The following is an 18,733-nucleotide window of genomic DNA, read 5'->3' on the forward strand; positions in this document are numbered from 1 at the left end:
GAAATCCAGCTTGTTCTTGTTGTAAATAGAAAAATCACTGTGGTTTGCCCTTAAAGTTTTCCTAGAATTCTTAAAAACCTGCAGGGCTCTTGTGTTTGTGCCTTGAAAGTAGCAGAAATTCGCCAGCATAGAATTGTGTTTTCACACGCAGAAGCCTTGTGGATCAACATTAATAATTAACATGTGCACACTCTTTCACATCCTCAAAGTGTTTTTGCAAACAGTTAATTAGTTCATGTTTAACCTATTTTGGAAGTTGAAAAACCAGTTTTTGGGGGTTCATTTGAGCAGTCCTGAAATGTTAAGGGGATGAGGAGCCAGTCTCCAGTGAGAAAATGCAGGCAAACACCATGCAAAATTAAATAACTTCTTTCACTTCCCAGCTTTGTGCCCAATTTAGCTCACATCAAGCATGTGTTTTTTTTTGGGGGGGGGTGTATATCTGCTTAATGCAAAGGGGATGGAATGGTGTGAATTGAAAAAAAAGATACCAGGTTCAGGATATTTGGGGAAAGACCTGGGTGATTGAGTGAACTGTACTGCAGCTTTCTTTTCTGTGGTCCCTTAAATGCGAATTGTTCTTTATTAATTCCTGTGGGGGTTTTGAGGCTCAGGAAGTGATTCTGGCAAATAAACAGTCATTACACATGCTAATTTCTGGGGAAAAGATTCTTTTCTCTTTTACTCCTGCTTAGGAGATATAACTGTAACTGAATACTTCGCTAGTTTCCGCATCACCACTTGTCTGTCACCTGACTCCTTCTCTTTTCCCTCACTCGCCCAACACAATGGCTTTTCCTTGGCAAGGCTGTGTAGTTGGGAGAGGATTTGGAAGGGGACACTAGTCCCAGTTCAGCTGTGTTTCTGTCACATAGCTAGCTGTGTGACCTTGAGCAGGTTACTGCTCTTCTTCTGCCCTTGAATTCTTCTGTTCAGTGAAATAATGTTAATGACTCGATTTTCATTGAGTCCTAGAGGGGTGGCTGAAGGAGGATATAAAATTTTAGGATCTTGGACATGAAATGGGACACAGGAAATTTTTACATCAGTGAGAATTCCTCAAGTTGCAATGACTTCTTCCTTCCTACTTTGGTTGGAATAATTAATTTATTGTCTTACTATTGTTGCCAGCCACATTACTGTACTTTAAACATCGTCCCTTTTTTAAATTTTTTTTTTAACTGCGGAGCAATAAATAGAACCATTTCATAAATATTGAGTCTAGGTGACTTCCTAGGACAGGACATGCAGGTTCCTTTTTATCATTGTGTGTAGCCTGGTCCTTCAGAGGAACCTGTTCATGAATCTTTGCCTGCTTGACCTTGCCAGAAAAATCTTAGTAAGGGATGGCAAGAGGAGAATTCTGAGAGCGTGGCATGCACATTTAATTAAGTTTTTATCACGAATGGGGATCTGTTCCTTTTTTTCTTATTTTGAGAGAGAGAGGGAAGGAGGGAGGCAGAGAAATATCGATTGGTTGCGAATTAGTAAGGTTTTGCCATTCTCTGCTATGTCATTTTTTTAAATAGCAGTTTCATTGAGATATAATTCATATACGATAACATATACTCCTGCTAAACTCTAATGTATTTATTCTAGTTGTATTGAAAGTCATTACCAAACTATTATCTTCTCACTAGTGATTTTTATATGGCATTTTTTACTCCAGTTTATAACACTGTAACCGTGAACTGTCTCTGTAAATCATGGCACGGTATGTTTCCAGGGTACGGAACAGACATCTTTAACTCAGCAAATGAGTGCTGAGTAGCCTTTTTCCCTTTCAACAGAATCATTACATGAACAGAACCATAAACCTTATATTAAGCACTTTTGTATGAAATCTGAGGTTTCTATCAAATTAGACATGGAAAATTAAATAAAGCTGCACAAATTACTGATCTCTGCAGTTTTTGAGTTATTCTCCCGTATGTTAGGTTTTTTTTTATTTTTTTAATGACTGTTCCTTTTAAATACTAGTACAAGAATGTTATGATTTATAAAAGATTATTTTTGGTTTATGTGAGTAGTTTTTTCACCTCCCCTCATAGAATCTAGTGATTTCTCCCCCCCTCCCCCCTGCAGATCTGTTTTTCTTCTTAAAATGCATTCCCATTTATTTTGATTTTTGTGAAGAAAATAGTTTCAGGTAATTGGATACCTTTATAAATTTTGTACTTCCTTAAAAATTCATTTGGCAATGTATATTAAAAGTGTTGCTTTCTGATTCAGACCATCATCTCTAAAGCTTTCGTTTGAAGCCCCAAGAACAATTGATCCATTGTTTTTCATGGCCCCATTTGTATATATTCTGTCCTAAGCTCATGGAGTCTCTGAAATACCACACTTTCCCCCCCCTCTGTGGTAAAGTACTATTTTGGCCGCTTTGCCAAAAGGGGTTGTGGCAGTCTAAAGCTTACCACTTTAATAGTTAGCTCGCTAGGATGTGTGCCCGTAAGTGGAAAATTTTCTTTCCTGAGTCCAAATAAAAGTAATGGTTCATCTGTGTGGTACTTCAGGACCCAAATACTAAAGGAAATGCAGAGAAATGTTCTAACTGTTCTCTCCCTTTAGCCCTGATGCCTGTTGAAATCTACAGGGACAAGTTCACTGATTGAATAGCTGTCATTTATTGGGGACCTATAGCTGTCTAAGTGTCTTATGTTTATTAATTGAACTGAATGTCTTATGTTTATCAATTCTCATCTCTGGAAGATGTTTTTATGATTTTGCCATAAAAGGAAGTTGAGGTGTTAGGAGCTTAATGAATTAATTTCAGGTGCACTGTATCCAGCAAACCTTTATTGAAGGCCTGCTGCCAGGGGCACATCAGGGGCAGGGACCCAGGGATGAACACAGATAAGACTTGGTCACTACCCTTTAAAGCACTTAGATTTTGTTTCTTGATTAAAATGCTGTTGACAATAATAAGAGTCATAATTACCATCAGATTATTCTTTTTGTATGCCAAGATTAGTACAGTGTACTCTCTACACTCTTATTCCTCTTAATCCTCACAAGACTCTAAGATATGGGGTCTGTTATTATCCATTAGAGAAATACGTGATGATCACTTTGCATGCCAGTGCTGAGATTGGTCTCTGGGGACACACAGTTTTCCTTGCCATCTCTGCATGTCCACATTTGACATAGCTTTTTTTTAAAAAAATTAAATTAAATTAAATTAATTTTTCTCTCTTTTATTCTTTTTCACATTTGGCATAGCTTTTGATATCAGCCTTGAAGGAGATTCCCTATATAAACCCTCCTTTATTCTTACATTTGTATGTAATCTCTTTTTCTGACTTCTCAAACCTTTTCTGGCTCACTGCTTTCTATCCCATATTGTACATTTTATGTTATGTCTTAGTCCCTTTACTGGGCTAGTGTCACACATTTCCCCAGCCCCTAACCCCCTGCATGTGGTAGGGACTCAGTGATATTTAATGAGTTGTTAGGTTATTGCTGGGTTGAAAAACAGTCAATGATTAATTTGCTTTTGTTGGGCAAATTGTTAGTTACCTTTAAAGTTCTGCTTTCCGTGGTTGTACTTGCCTCCTTCCGGCGATTGTCACTGTGTTTGTACATTCTTAGTAACCTTACATAGGGCTATGAAGCAGGGCCTTATGTGGCAATGGCTTTTTGAAATAATTGTATCTAGAATGCTATATCCTATGACACACGGGTGAGTTTACTTTGCCATTGTGTAAGGTTTGTTTTGTGTTTCCTGAAAGCATTGCCATAGGGTTTCTTAATATGACATGGGATAAGTCTAGGGCTTATGAATGTATGGGTCAAATGTTTTAACCAATTCAAACTTTAATAAAATGTATTTTTTAGAGAGAGGAAGCAGGGACAGAGAGAAACACCCATGTGAGAGAAACATCAATTGGTTGTCTCCCACATGCACCCCTACCTGGGACTGAACCTGCCATCTGGGCATGTGCCCTCATCAGGAATCAAACCAGCCACCCTTCGGTGCATGGACGACGCTTAACCGACTGAGCCCCAGTGGCCAGGGCAGGATTTGGATAGCTCATCCTCGGAGCAGTATGGATAGTGACTTGGGGGGCAGAGAAACGTTAGCGGGGACCATTACAATAGTGTAAGGCAGTGGTCGGCAAACTGCGGCTCGCGAGCCACATGCGGCTCTTTGGCCCCTTGAGTGTGGTTCTTCCACAAAATATTGACTTCTGCGCATGGGCCATGAAGTTTCAATTGCACTGTACGTGCGCACCCACACGTGGTACTTTGTGGAAGAGCCACACTCAAGGGGCCAAAGAGCCGCATGTGGCTCGCGAGCCGCAGTTTGCCAACCACTGATATAGGGCAGTGGTGACCAGGGCCTGAGGGGCAGTGCAGTGAGAAGAGGGCGCCAGCAGTCCTATCCGGTTTGGCTCAGTGGATAGAGCATTGGCCCTCCAAGTGAAGGGTCCCAGGTTCGATTCCGGTCAAGGGCATGAACCTTGGTTGCAGGCACATCCCCAGTAGGGGGTGTGCAGGAGGCAGCTGATCGATGTTTCTCTCTTATCGATGTTTCTGGCTTTCCACCCCTCTCCCTTCCTCTCTGTAAAAAATCAATAAACTATATTAAAAAAAAGAAAAAGAGGGCGCCAGCAGATCCGCTGGACATTTTCAAGGTCGTGTGGATTAAGCTTGTCCAGGATGACTGCGTTTCCAGCTTAGGCTGCTGGGTGAATGTGTACTGAGGGGCATGATTCATTCTGGCATGCGGATGCAGTAGACTTCCTGGAGGAGGTGACTTCTGAGGTTGGCTTAGATGACCTCTTTCAAAGTGGCTGTTTGCTTTTGCCTGCAGTCTGTTTAGAGTTCATTTATTCATGCAGGAAACGCCATCTGCGTACTGTGTGCCAGTAATCTTTATTTTTTACATTAAAAATTGTTAATTTTGGTGGAATACATATAACAAAATTTACCAGTCATCTTTAAGTGTACAGGGCAGTGGTATTAAGCACATTCATATTGTTATGTGACCATCACCATCACCCATCTTCAGAACTGAAACTCTGTACGCATTAAACAATAACTACCCACTCCCCCATCCCGAGCCCCTGGCAACCACCATTCTACTTCTTTCTCTACTACTTTCTTTCTCTAAGAATTTGGCTCTTCTGGGTACCAGGTATGTGAACTTCTGGGTATGCAGTCATACACTGCAATACTATTTGTCTTTTTGCGACTGGCTTACTTCACTTAGTGTAATGTCCTTAAGGGTCATCAGTGTGTGGGAATATCCTTCCCTGTTAAAAGAATAGTATTTCACCGTATGTATGTACGACATTTTGTTTATTCGCTCATCCATCTGTCGATGGAGACTGGTGTTACTTCCACCTGTTCGCTCTTGTGAATAATGCTGCTGTGCACACGGGTGTGCTACTATCTCCTCAAGTCCCTGCTTTCAGTTCTTCGGGATTCTGTCCAGCAAACATTCGAAACAGCATATTATGGGCTAGGCCCCGAAAGAACCAATTGTTGTTGGGCCATGTAGTAATTCTGTTTTTAATTTTTTGAGGAACCACCATACTGTTTTCCATAGCGACTGCACCGTTTTACATTCCCACCAGCAGTGCACAAGAACTCCAACTTCTCCACATCCTCTCCATTCGTTTTTTGTTTTGTTTTAAATAGTAGTCATCATATTAGGTGTGAGGTAGTATCTCATTGTGATTTTGGTTTGCATTTCTCTGACAATTAGTGATAAATGGAGCATCTTTTCATGTGTTTCTTGGCCATTTGTATGTCTTCTTTGGAGGAGTGCCTGTTCAGATTCTGGACCCATTTTTTAACTGGATGGTTTTGTTGTTGAGTTGCAGGTGAGCAGAACTTCAGAAGAGACCCTTACTGGAGTCGGAGGCTTACTTTCTTAGGGATCGGGAGTAGGTAATGTGTAAACGTAGCTCAGGCTTGGGGAGACTCACAGTTCCGAGGCCACTGCTTGCGCTCGTCACGCTTCTTGATTTCATTCAAGGATGCAAAACCCTTAGATTCCCTGAGAGTGTTATTTCAGAGCAGAAAGAAGGTGTCCCACTGGGAGAGAAGGAAACGGGAATGGAGTGACGTCAGGCGACAGTGAGGAGCAGGAGCAGAGCCTGTCGGTCTGACCCCAGGCTCCTGGGTTACGGAGAAGAAGGCAAGCGTGGAAGCAGAGCCTGAGAAGTGAGGCGTGACCCATGCTCCTTGCACAGGAACAGAAGCTGCCGCGGTTTCATCTCTGGGTGAAGCGCGGTGTGTTGTCAGGCCCTCCGGTTTGGGATCATTTTCTCCTTGGTGGGCTTGCTGACCAGGAACCTCCCAGTGTGTGTATTTCCGTGTCCCACGTGCTTAAGCAACTCAAGTGTCCGTTACTTGGATAGTTTAAAATGGTCTTTGCAAGCCCTGGCCCGTTTGGCTCAGTGGTTAGAGTGTCGGCCCTGGGCCTGAAGGGGCTTAGGTTCTATTCCGGTCAAGGGCACGCTTATATTTTGGTCTTGATTAAATCAGGCTTTATTTCAGATTTCTCTCTGACTTTCTTCCTGTGCCTTCAAATCCAGCCTTCCTTTCAGTCAGCGCTGCTGTGGCCAGTGTATAATTGGAACTTGTCTTTCAGATTTGTATTATGTAAATAGACTCTGACAGGGGGCTAATTTAAACTGTTGTAAAGATTGCCTTTCAGTTCTAAAACGGTATTTTGTGGTAGAAGTGAATTGCCGATTGTGTGAAGGAGCTTTAAAATGAGGGGAAAACAAAGAGAGAACTTATGAATAGTTGCTCAGTAAAAATACAGAAGAGGAATATGGTCGTTTTGCCTTTTCTTCCTCTGAAATAGTCAACAGCTTTTATTCCAATGTTAATTAACAAAAAAGATCCCTGTACATAAATAAAAATACTGTAATGAGGTGCAGATGGTGACATATAGAATGACAATGGGAAATAGACTATTCATACAAATGTTCCCGGTCCAGATTTCTCTTATGGAGCAATTTGGAAAAAGTTAGGGAGCTCCAAAATTGGGTAAGCAAGTTGGTGGACTACATGTTTTGTGAATTCTGACGTCAGAATGCCTTCTCTTGGTGTGGATGCATTTCTGAGATGAATGGTTAATTTGTTCTTGGTTCTTTTCAATGTCTGTCTTTGAGCAAATGACAAATTGAAAGGATGTTCTAACTCAGAGACTGCTGGCATCTGCTTGGAACTTTTTCTCCTTTTAGCCTTTCCATTGTATTTGGGAAGTATGCGAGTGGATGTGACTAAAATGGTCCGGGAGAACGGTTAGTAATCTATTTTCTAAAGTTCATTCTGGGCTCGTATCTTGTGGAATGGCAGCTTTATGACCTTGAGGGGTGGGGGAGGGACTTACTGTCATTTAAGAGTGTGACAGAGTGTTGTGAGTTTTTGGTTAAGTTCTCTGGGTTGGAGTGTTGTGTTAAATTTTAGTTTCAGGTTTGGGCTGGTAAAGGGTTATGTTAATTTTTCTTTGGCCTGTCTCCTGAGAAATTCCCGAGAGAAATGAGGTTTTAAAGTGAGACATACGCATATTGACTTTCTAAGCAGTGACAGGAGGTTCAGCGCTGGAGTTCAGCATGTGTATCTCTTTTCCTGAGCTCAGAATTCATGCATCGAGACAGACTTGTTAAACAGAAAAATGAGTCACTATGGCACATGTTAGAAAGACTTAAAAAGATTTGGACAAAGTGAGGTGGAAACAGATGATAGAGCAACTGTATCTGCCATGAGGCGTTGGGGAGGGAAGGGCATTCTAAATCCGCGAGAGCATTCATGAAGAATGGGATGGGATCACCCTTCTGTAACTCAGAGTTCACTGAACTGCCAGTTTACATAAGTGGACACTTAATTATTAGTCTCACCCTAGCCGGTTTTGCTCAGTGGATAAAGCATCGGCCTGTGGACTGAAGGGTCCTAGGTTCGATCCCTGTTAAATCAGGCTTCCTCTGAAGTGGTCAATAGCTTTTATTCCAATGCTGTTAAGTACACATACCTGGGTTGCAGCCTCCCAGCCCCATTGGGGTGTGTGCGGGAGGCAGCCAATCCACGTGTCTCTCTCACATCCATGTTTCTCTCTGTGTCTCCCTCTCCCTTCCACTGTCTTCAAAAATCAATGGGAAAATATCCTTGGGTGAGGTTATCAACAGCAAAAGAAGAATTAGTCTAAACAACTCTACTCATTGTGCAGTTATGGTTAGCACTGTACAGGTGCTTGGGGAAGGAGTTAAACAGAAACAGATGGTGGCCGTACCTTAGTAACTTTGGGGGCACTTTGTGAACGGCTTCCATACGTTTGGTTTGAGATCCCTTATGGGTAGCCAGGCACTGTGGCAGGCTTGTGCCTTTTTCTTCATTCTGCGTTTTGTTTTGTTTTCCCTTCTTCCTCCCCGCTAAGCCACTTTGGAAATCATCCATCTCATTAATGTAAAGTCATACCTTAGACCTCTCCCCCTTGGTATCCATAGGCATGACTGATAGCCACAATAATTTTGGGAACGCCAGTGGTTAATGAGTATGTCCAAGGTGCTTAATTTCGTCTACAGCTAACTGGTTTTTAGTGGGGAAAAGGACATTTTAAAGAAGTTGGGTAATTTGCTTTAACTTGCTGGACATGTCAAATATCAAATTATATTCATTATGATTATGGGAATTTTGGTGTATATTTGAATGTTTGAGATGTTGTCAAGGTCATTCCGTCAAAAATTAACCCTCCTGAAAACCAATATGTTCACTCTACTCCATCCTCACCAAGGCCATAGTTTCACTCTCTATTAAAGATAGTAAGTTTTCGCCATCCTACACATGATCCCTTAAAATTGTACTGCAACATAAAAGATGGCCTGTCTATGAAAGCTTATGTACTTATAGAATTGACATTTGTTATCTGTTGTGGAGTTTGATATAGAAATGTGCTGTGTTAAAATATGAAATAAGGGATTTTATTCACCAGTTTGTCTTCCTCGGCTCTTTATCAAAGGAAAATTGATGCTTGAACAACTGATTTTTTGGCATTACGTCTTCCTTCTAAGCTTGCTAACTTAGAAACGAAGGGCTTTTTTTTTTTTTTTAATCTTTCGCTGATTGTCTGATACTAAATTCTAGATTGATACTGGAAATATCAATATGTTCTTCTTCGGTAGGGGCCAAGCCTTTTTGAAGATATACCAGATGAGCTTCCAGTGGTTTTGGGACTTTGAGATTCCGTGCTTTTCAGATAACATCTCTCACATAAAATAGCTGGCCCTTGACCTGCTTCAAAATGTACCTCTGGTTCCTACGGTTTACCCTCAGCAAAGTTTTCTGGTGTTATCTTCTGGTGAAATAAGGTATCCCTCCTCCATATCCCAGTTAAGGGTATTCGTGTTTGTTTGTTTTAATCCTCACCAAGGATATTTTTTTCTCATTAATATTTAGAGAGACAGTGGAAGGGAGGGAGGAGGGGAGAGAGAAACATCTATGTGTGAGGCACATCAACTGGTTGCCTCCCTTATGTGCCCCACCCTGCAACTGAGGTATGTGCCCTTGACCAGGAATTGAACCCGAGACCTTTCTGTCACTGGGCCAAAGCTCTAACCATTGAGTAACCTGGAAGGGCCTTTTATTTTTATTTTAAAGAGAGAAAGTGTGGCGCATGAATGAAGTATTGTTATTAGCTAGTGGAGCTGGAATTTGAATTCAATTGTGTCTTGGCTCAAAAGATCTTATATGACATTTATTTTATGACCACAGAAGAGATTATGTTTCTCTTGTTTAGAAGGGTCTAATAACCACCATTCTTTTTCTACCTAGTTGTTTACTTTCATACTTCTTAGGCCCTTGATCTGTGTTTTCCCTTTTTCCCTAGTGGCTTTTCTTGAGTTCTTGATTTTCTTGCATGTCTAACTTCGGATCATGTGCTACTTCTAGAGTTTCCCCAGATGATCATCTTCCTTCCCCGCTCCCTCACAAGACAGATGGTCCATCTGAAAGTTGTTTTTCAGGTCAGGGAAGAGGACAGCATGGGAGGTAATTCCCTAAGCTGTTTCTTAATATTTTGTTTTCATTGGACTCATTTACTTTACTGGTTGACCATCTACTAGAGTGCTCTGGCCGACATGATTTGTGTAGGTGCCCAGGAAAATAGAAACCTTCCTTCTGGCCCTCAGGACATTTAGGATTTAGTTTGGGAGTTAAAGTATGCACACTTGGCTTTGTGATAAGTGCCACAAGGCCATAGATTGTCTAACCAACCAGCCAGCCAGCCAACCAACCAACCAACCCACCCAAACCAGACAAGCCACTCTCTGTTGAGGAGGAGGAAGGGAGCAAAAAATGGCTATGGTTACTCCAGGGAGGCTGTGGTTCTCAGTCCTGGCTCAGACTCAGTGTCCTGGGGGCATTTTAACTCACGGGGTCTGGGTGGGGCAGGGATCTGGGATTCTGATATGCACCATGATTGATGCCCTCAAGGAGAATCTTTTATTTTCTTAGTTCTCACAGGTTTGTTTTTATCCTCTGATAAACCTGTGCATTTTCCTTAGACTTTCTCCTGTACTTCACAGTGAAGTGGGAATAGTTGAACTTGGATGCCTTTTGTCTAGTTAGGTCAGTGAATGTAATCTGTGATTGCCTTAAGCATAATTTCCAATGTGGAAGTAAATCGTCGTTCTAGGACTCCTTTGGGGGTAGATTTGTGTATTTAATAGGGAAGCATTAATTTTAACTGTTAAATTTGTATTTTGGAGGCAGACTGGGATAAAGCTTATCCTTAATTAGGGCACTTTTGTATGTGCTAATTACATGTTTTAATCATTGTAGAAGGTCACTGAGAATCTCTTCTTGGCAATGTTTTATTGGTTCCTAGTTTCAACTTATCTACATTAAGATAGTAAAATTTTCTTTAGTTCATTAACATTTGTTACTTAATTATCTCTCCCAAGCAGTATGAAATTAATTGAAGTTTTAAACTCTATTCTCTGTATAGAATATTCTGACACTTTCATTTATTGAGGGAGATGTTGTCTCTATGACTCAGAATCCTTCCATCAGGGGAGATGCATGACATGTATGTTGGCGCTGTTGGTGGATTTGTTTGAAAACTTGTATTTCATTGAACTAGACTGTTTGATTTCCAGCTGTACCGTTTTGTTGTCTTGAAGTTCTTAGTCATTCTTACTCGTGTGCTTGGAGTGATGCGGTGGGTCACTGTAGTGTTTCTGCTGCATTTCATCCTGTTTTAATGTTAGTCACTATTTACCTGGCCGTCTTTACTTCTATTCTAATCATTTCATATAGCAAATAGCGTTTGAATACTTACTATATACCAGGCATCAATGCTTGATGGCTTTACACTTCTTAGCTTAATACTAAGACCTATGTGAGTGGTACTTTTGTCACCATGTTTTACATATGAGAAAATGGAATTTTGAGGGTTTAAATACTTGGCTTAGGCCAGTGATGGCGAACCTATGACACGCGTGTCAGGTGACACACGAACTCATTTTTTTGGTTGATTTTTCTTTGTTAAATGGCATTTAAATATATAAAATAAATATAAAAAATATGTCTTTGTTTTACTATGGTTGCAAATATAAAAAAATTTCTATATGTGACACAGCACCAGAGTTAAGTTAGGGTTTTTCAAAATGCTGACACGCCGAGCTCAAAAGGTTCGCCATCACTGGCTTAGGTCTTAAAGCTAACAAATTAAAGAGCCCCAAACAAATCCATGTCTGCCTTCGGAGCCCGTACTTGAACTTGGCTGTGCCAGGACCAGGCTGGATTTCATCAGATCAAATTAGTAAGTACCTCTACTTCTTCAAGTGGCTTCTCTGGTGACACTGAGAGGTAAAGGTCATAGTCAGTGGCTAGTCAGTCACCGTTTTTTATAATCACTGGGGACTTTGATTCTGGGGAATGGAATAACCATGAAGTACTGCTTCCCAGACATTCGCTCACACTGATGGTGCAGGCTCATGTGCAGCTTAGGGCAATAACGTTTAGAAGTACATTTGTTATAAATTTAGGAACCAGGTGTATCAGAAAAACCTGAGACACGTCTGGTTTTGCCAAGATAGTGGTTAGGAGCAGAGGCCGGGAGCTGTTTACATTCATACCTTAGCTCTGTGGCTCCAGGGAAAGACCTTCCCAGTCCTCAGCTTCCTCACCTGTAAACAAGGGTAGTACCAGAACTTCCTCAGAGAGAGACTGTGAGGATGGAATCAGACTGTGAAGGACTTAGCAGAGTATTTTGTACATAGTAAGCGTCTAATGATGCCTTGCTATTGTAATCCCATAGGAAAGTCATAGTTGTATTAAATTTATTGCCTCTATAGATGCTCCAAAGCGGGGATAGTCAGTGATGGAGCTGCTGGTTACGTTGCCCCTTAGTGTTAGCAGACTTGTGTCGGAGGTGCTGAGTCTATGTCCAGCCTTTAGGTATTAGACATACGCTTTAGGAATATAAAAATTCTAAATTCTGAAATATTTCTAAACATTTAAAAGTGGTGTATGTTTCAAAATATTCTTGCTTATAGGTAATACAAAAGTGAAGTAGGTGGTAAGAAAGTTAATTACCACAATAGTTGTAACTTGAGAAATATGAGGTGGAGTTGTGTGTGCCTGTGTGTTTGTGTTTGGTTGTATGGATGCAGGCAAAAGAGATGTCAAGTAGCAGTTATTCATCAGAAAAATGGGTTGGTATAATTTGGGTTGCATTTTTACAGCTACAGCAGAAATGTCATTCTTTGGTTGCGTGTAGGCCAGTGGATGGACTGGAGCAGATGATTTCTAAGAATTTTTCCAAGTCAAAGATTTTATGATTCCTTGTCACCATCTGATAGTAATAATGACTGAAATCATAGCTGAGGATTTGAGAAAAAAATGTCAAAAGCTCTTCAATTGATAGAAATGCTTCTTTTTTTACTAATGACTTCCAAATGTCATTGGGAGGCCGTTTAGATGAGGACTCTTCCCAACTCTTTCTGGGATCCTGTATTGGTGAGTATGCTACATACCAGATTAGTTCTCATTTCTTCCTTTTCATTGGAATATGTACTTTAGCCTAAGAACGATAAAAAACAGCTTTCTTTTTTAGCTGTCTCAACTCATTCTAACCTCATTCCTAGCTTTGCCTAACTTCTTAGTTTATTTTGGCTGCAAAATACTGACCACTTTTTATCTTTATAAAAATGTATTTTTCTTTCGGTGAGGGAGAAAAATGCAAGCTAACTCATACTTATTTTGGATTATCTCCCCCCCCCCCCCATTATTTTCCTAACCCCTTGAGCTCTGTTCAAGCCTCTGCCAGTCTTTAAAAAAAAAAAAAAGTTGGTTGAGTTTGAGGATAACTGAAGCACTTATGTAGGAGTGGTTTGTGAAATGTGGGAGATGTCTGCTGAATTCTCTGTCAAGGCATCATTCAGTAGCAGCTTACTGGTGATAACAGATTACTGCTGATGTCTTTACTGTTCTGGGAAAGTTGTAGGTTCAGAAGGAGCAGTTAAGAGTTTACTTCAGAATAGAAATGAGGAAAAACTGTGTTATCTGTAAAAGACTTAGGTGAATGTAAGCCTCATTATATGACTCGATTTTCATTCACTTTGCTTTGTAAAATTGGACTTTATTAAGCTATTAGAAGGCAAAAAAAAAAAAAAAGGATCTATGATCCTGCCAATGTTGCCACAGACTGATCTCTGTCACCTAGAATCATGTTATTCTAAAAGAGCAGAAAACTATTGAGAAAGAGAGGCCCTGGGCAGATTTCTGACAGTTTTGTTTCCCTTTTTTATTGATTTAAGAGAGAGAGGAAGGAAGAGAGAGGAAGGGAGAGTGAGAGAGAAAGAAACATGGATGTGAGAGAGAAACATTGATCGGTTGCCTCCTGCACACACGCCAAGTGGGCATCGAACCTAGATATGTGCCCTGACCGGGAATCGAACCGTGACCTCCTGGTTTATAGTTTGAAGCTCAGCCATTGAGCCACACCGGCCGGGCAGCAGTGGGCACTTTAGTTTTCCTTCCCTTTCTTCATTTATAGGTGGAAGAATACAATGAGATTATACCTGTCTTAGGAATGTTATGGCTAGCTACCTAGTCAGTTCATGAGCTCCTTGGCCTTTGTTTTGGTCTGAACCGAATTCTGGGCACTTCTTGATCATCCCTTGATATTATTAGCTAAGCTTCCTAAACACAGGAATGTTTGTTAGACCAGATCTGGAGTGGTTGCTTTAAAACCAGGTTCTCACTGAATTGTTAAGCATTTGGAAATTCCCTGTGAAGGAGAAAGAATACCCAACAAAGCCGTTCATATTCATGGTGCTCTGTGCCCATCCTTTATATATATTCAGCAGTTACTGTGGCTGAACCAGTTTGCGCCTCCAGAAGAAACAGCCCAGAGCTCTCTAACCTTCCCTTCATCACAGCCAACACCTCTCATCTCCTCCCTGTGGCCTTTTCTTTTGCCCAGCTGGTTTATAGGTTACAGACTTGTCTTATACAACTTTAGCTTCATATTTATTGGGCCTATTTCTGTTTTGCAGGTGAAACATTTTCTTAATGTAAATGTCTCTTTTTCTGGAATTTATGTATGTGCTCTAAATGCTGCTGTTATGGTGACCGACCACATTGTAAACTCATGGATCCTACCCAGGAAGGCCCTGGCTTTGATACTGAAGAGAGGGCTGATGCCAAGTCTAAGCAGCAATTGTCATCCAGATAAAAGAGGTTTCTTCTGATTCACAGGGAGAAGTTGTTCTGCTACTGCATAAGCCAGTCTTTTCTTTTACCAGCTTTCACTTACCTTGAGGCCAGTGAGGTACCAGAAAGGGAGGGGAGATGCTAAGCAGTCACAAAGGTGTCATCAGGGTGATGCATCAAAACTCCTTTCTCAGAGCCATTTAATTTGGCCACGTGTGCAATTTGAAGAAGTTTGCTTGTCTCTTTTCCTAGCTTCTAACAAAGTGATCATGGCAATTCCAAAGGCAAGGAGTAAATCTTGGGGTGGCTTAATTTAAAAATTTTTAAATTGAAAAATTAAAAACAAAACAAAACACCACAAACGTAGAATGGTTTAAATAGTGCAAGTGGATATTCTTTTTATTTTTTTTGAGCAGTATATTCTTTTTATTTTTTGAGTCTCTTTAATGAAAAACTTTCATGTGAAATGTATCGCACATTTTGTCCAAATTATCAAAAATCCAAATTACGTGTTTCGTAATTTTTTTATCAGGTTCCTAAGGTGGCTGTAGCGAAATACCACAAAACTGGGTGGTTTAGAGCAATAATAATGTGTTGTCTCATGGTTACGGAGATGAGAAGTCCATAGCGAGGGGGTCCAAGGGGGTATTTCTTCTTCTTAAACTTGTAGGGGCAGAGCCTTCCCTGCCTCCTCCTGGCTTCTTGCTTTTGCGGGCATCCTTGGTGTCATTGGCTTGCACATGCATCACTCCAGTCTCCGCCTGTGTTGTCACATGCCAGCCCCTCTCTGTGTATTCTTTATATATTCTGGATGCAAATCTTTTATCAGATACTTGACTTGCAAATATTTTCTCCGAGTCTCTGGCTTGTCTTTTCCTTTTCTTTATAGTGTCTTTAGTTTTAGCTCTTACATTTATGTATCTGATTCACTTTTGGGTTAATTTTGATGTGTGGTGTGACCCAAGAGTTTTGTGTGTGTTTTTAAAAAAATTGCTTATTTTTTTATTTAACATGTGGGTATCCACTTGTTCTGTCATTTGTAGAAAAGACTCTTAGCAGTTCTGTTCCTTTAAGCTCCATTATTACTACGGCTCAGTCTTGGATATGCTAATGACAGAAGCCGCCCTTCTCTGAGTTGGGAGAGCAGAAGAGGGTTGTCTTGGGTCTTAGCCTGATTGTACCATCGTTTGCTTTGCTGGGTTCTGACTCTATTAAGACATCCAGAGTCTTTGTAAACAGTGAGTAGAGTTTTAGCTAGCTTATCTTCTTTTTTTAAAAGTACATTTTTATTGACTACAGAGAGGAAGGGAGAGGCAGAGAGAGATAGAAACATCAATAATGAGAGAGAATCATTGATCAGCTGCCTTCTGCATGCCCCCTCTGGGGATCGAGCCCACAACCTGGCTTGTGCCCCACTGGCCATCGAACTGTGACCTCCTGGCTCATAGGTTGATGCTTAACCACTGAGACACACCGGCCAGTTTGTCTTTAGTTAGGACATTGCTCTGTTATCTTACCCTTCTGAGGGTGATTATAAAATCTTATTTTAACACATAGTTTTGGTCAGATAAGTCTGTAATAGTGTAAGCTAACTTGAACATTTGTTAAAAATAATTCTAACACCAGATGATAAAACCCTTCTTAAAACATTTTCTTTTCTTCTTCCAAACAGTTATTTCTGACCATAAAAGTAAACTGTTTATTACAAAACCTTTTTGAAATTACCGAAGTATAAAGGAAAACTTTTCTTGCCCCATCACTGCCATCCTGATTTTGTCACAGGAGTGCTTTTAGTTTTGTGTGATTGGTATATGGACTCCGGACGGCATGTTCCTTGGAACAATATTTGGAATTACTGATGGATTCAGGCCTGTTTTCTTGCATGAAGAGAAAGGGTAGGTGCAAATATTTGATATCATCTATTGTAAGCCAGGCCTTACTTTACAAAGCTGTATGAATGAGCTTTATAATTATATTAAAATCCCATTTAAAACATTTCCCTTTCTCCATCCTCCCTACCTCCCCCTTTCTCTTTTATAGGCTTGAGTTAAATAAATTGCATACTGTCATTCAGCTAGTCAGTGATAATCTGAAAATCGGGGGGAAAACTTAAGCATCTTTTGGTTAAAATCATTACCCTGTGTTTTCTTTCATGGTTTGAAAGGCTTTAAAAAAGAAAGGATCAAGTAGCTCTCTTTTTCTTTCTTTTCCGGCTCATGTGGCCTCTCTTTTATTCTCTGTCAAAACTAGAAGTTCCAAGATCCCTTCAGGTCTTGCTCAAATTAAGGCTTGTTTCTCTTCTCCTTTCTGTGCTGTGCTTTCCACTTTGAGAGCCTTAGTTTTTAACTTTGGTGCAGGTTAGCCGAATAGAAGATAAAGAGGAGACTTTTTAACAATGAAAAGTCCTTCAATCGGATTGATTTCATCATCAATTTTAATTTATTGAGCACCAACTAATAACTAGTTGTGGATGACTAGGCAAACCACTCAGTTTCTTCATTGCTGAATGAACTGGCACTCCACAAAGATCTCTCTGTGGTTTACCAGCATCCCTAACTTCTTTCGTTAGTGGAACTGTGTTGTAACGGTCAGAAGTATCTGCCATGGGGAACAGTATTTAACAACTTCTGTCTTCCTCTGAGTTCCCTTAAATCACCGAACTATTTGCATTTGAGTGACTAGGTAAGGAACATCCGTCATAGTGCACTCTTCTTTTTATGTAAACAGAGGGTGTGTGTGTGTGTGTGTGTGTGTGTGTGTGTGTGTGTGTGTGTGTAGGATATTTGTGATCTTGGTGTCTAGCTTTTCTTCCTCCTCCCTTTAGGACTTGTGTTGACAATGACGGCCTTCCTGACAGCCAGAACTTCCCATTGACAGCCCTCACTTTATCCAATAGCGTGGCTTAGGCTAATCTGTTGCTTATGCTGTTGCCATAGCATCCTGTCTGGAAACAGAAAGGTGGATGATATGTTTGTACAGGAATCCAGATTTCCCCCCCCCCTCCCTCGTTGACATTTGCCAGCAGAAATTTTGTTCTTACTGATCCAGGTTAAGGCTTGGGGGTATAATGAGTGCAAAGGGAGGTGGAATGTTTGGACTCGGGACAGTTAAAAAGAAGAGTTCTTTATATTAACCTAACCTCTCTGTTAATCACTAACCTGTTTTGTTCAGTGATTCAGGGCTGTCCACTGAAGCCAACTCCTTGTTATATAAATTGCATTTATTCCTGATGAATGTTTTGTTGGGCTGAACATTAGAACTCAGGCTAAAGTGGAGCTTTTTGCTACTACACCAACGCATTAAAACAGAAAACCAAGAGTCACAGGTTCCCGTGACCATCTTAACATATTTGGCCAGTTAATCAGCATGCAGGATGCTACAAGGTGGTTTAGGACGTGTGGAAAAGAAGCCCTAAAAGAAATGACAAGTGAGTTATTTTCATCCCTCTTACTCTAATAGTGCCGATAAACCTTTGACTTGGTTGCAGAAGAAATCCACACGGGAATAAGAAGTTGTTTATAAAGTGAAATCTTTACTTTGCATTGATTGTTATTTTTGCTTTCACTTGTTCAGAAAAATTGGAAAGAAGAGCTATTAGTGGTTGAGTGAAATAGTAACAAACAAAACATAATCCTTTTAGGGTGTCTAGGAGGGACTACAGAATCCATCTTAATCTTTTTCAGGAGACCTGGCCACATAGATGACAATTCACTTAAAACTCAGTGAGGCTGCCCGGCTGGTGTGGTTTGGTGGTTGAGCGTCGAGCTATGAACCAGGAAGTTATGTTTCGATTCCAGGTCAGGGCTCATGTAGGCTTGATCCCTAGTAGGAGGCAGTGATTCTCATTATTGATGATTCTGTCTCTCTCTTCCTCTCCCTTCTTCTCTGAAATAAATAAAAACATAAAAAATGAAATGCTCAGTGAGGCTCACACCAGGATTCCAGCAACACTCCCTGTGTGTGGATTTTGTTGTTGGCCTTCTACTTCCCTTGTTGGGTCTCTTACTGCCTGGAGCCTTTCTCTTCTTTTACCACAGACGCTAACTCTTTGTAT

At 40.7% G+C, this 18,733-nt stretch overlaps 1 protein-coding gene across 12 annotated transcripts in view; it reads left to right on the forward strand.

Moving 5' to 3' along the window:
* AKAP13 (A-kinase anchoring protein 13) overlaps window positions 1–18,733 on the forward strand; it is a 195,271-nt gene that overhangs the window by 15,455 nt on the left and 161,083 nt on the right. The window contains exon 1 of one of the 12 annotated variants that reach the window (XM_059678205.1): window positions 17,967–18,106. The exons of the other annotated variants lie outside the window; for them this stretch is intronic. Within the exon in view, the coding sequence (XP_059534188.1) occupies window positions 18,046–18,106 (61 nt within the window). The 5' untranslated portion in view covers window positions 17,967–18,045. Of the gene's footprint in view, window positions 1–17,966; window positions 18,107–18,733 lie in introns of those variants that run through there. 12 annotated transcript variants of the gene reach the window in all.

The sequence above is a fragment of the Myotis daubentonii genome, chromosome 21 (genome assembly GCF_963259705.1).
Source record: "Myotis daubentonii chromosome 21, mMyoDau2.1, whole genome shotgun sequence".
NCBI classification, from domain to species: Eukaryota; Metazoa; Chordata; class Mammalia; order Chiroptera; family Vespertilionidae; genus Myotis; species Myotis daubentonii.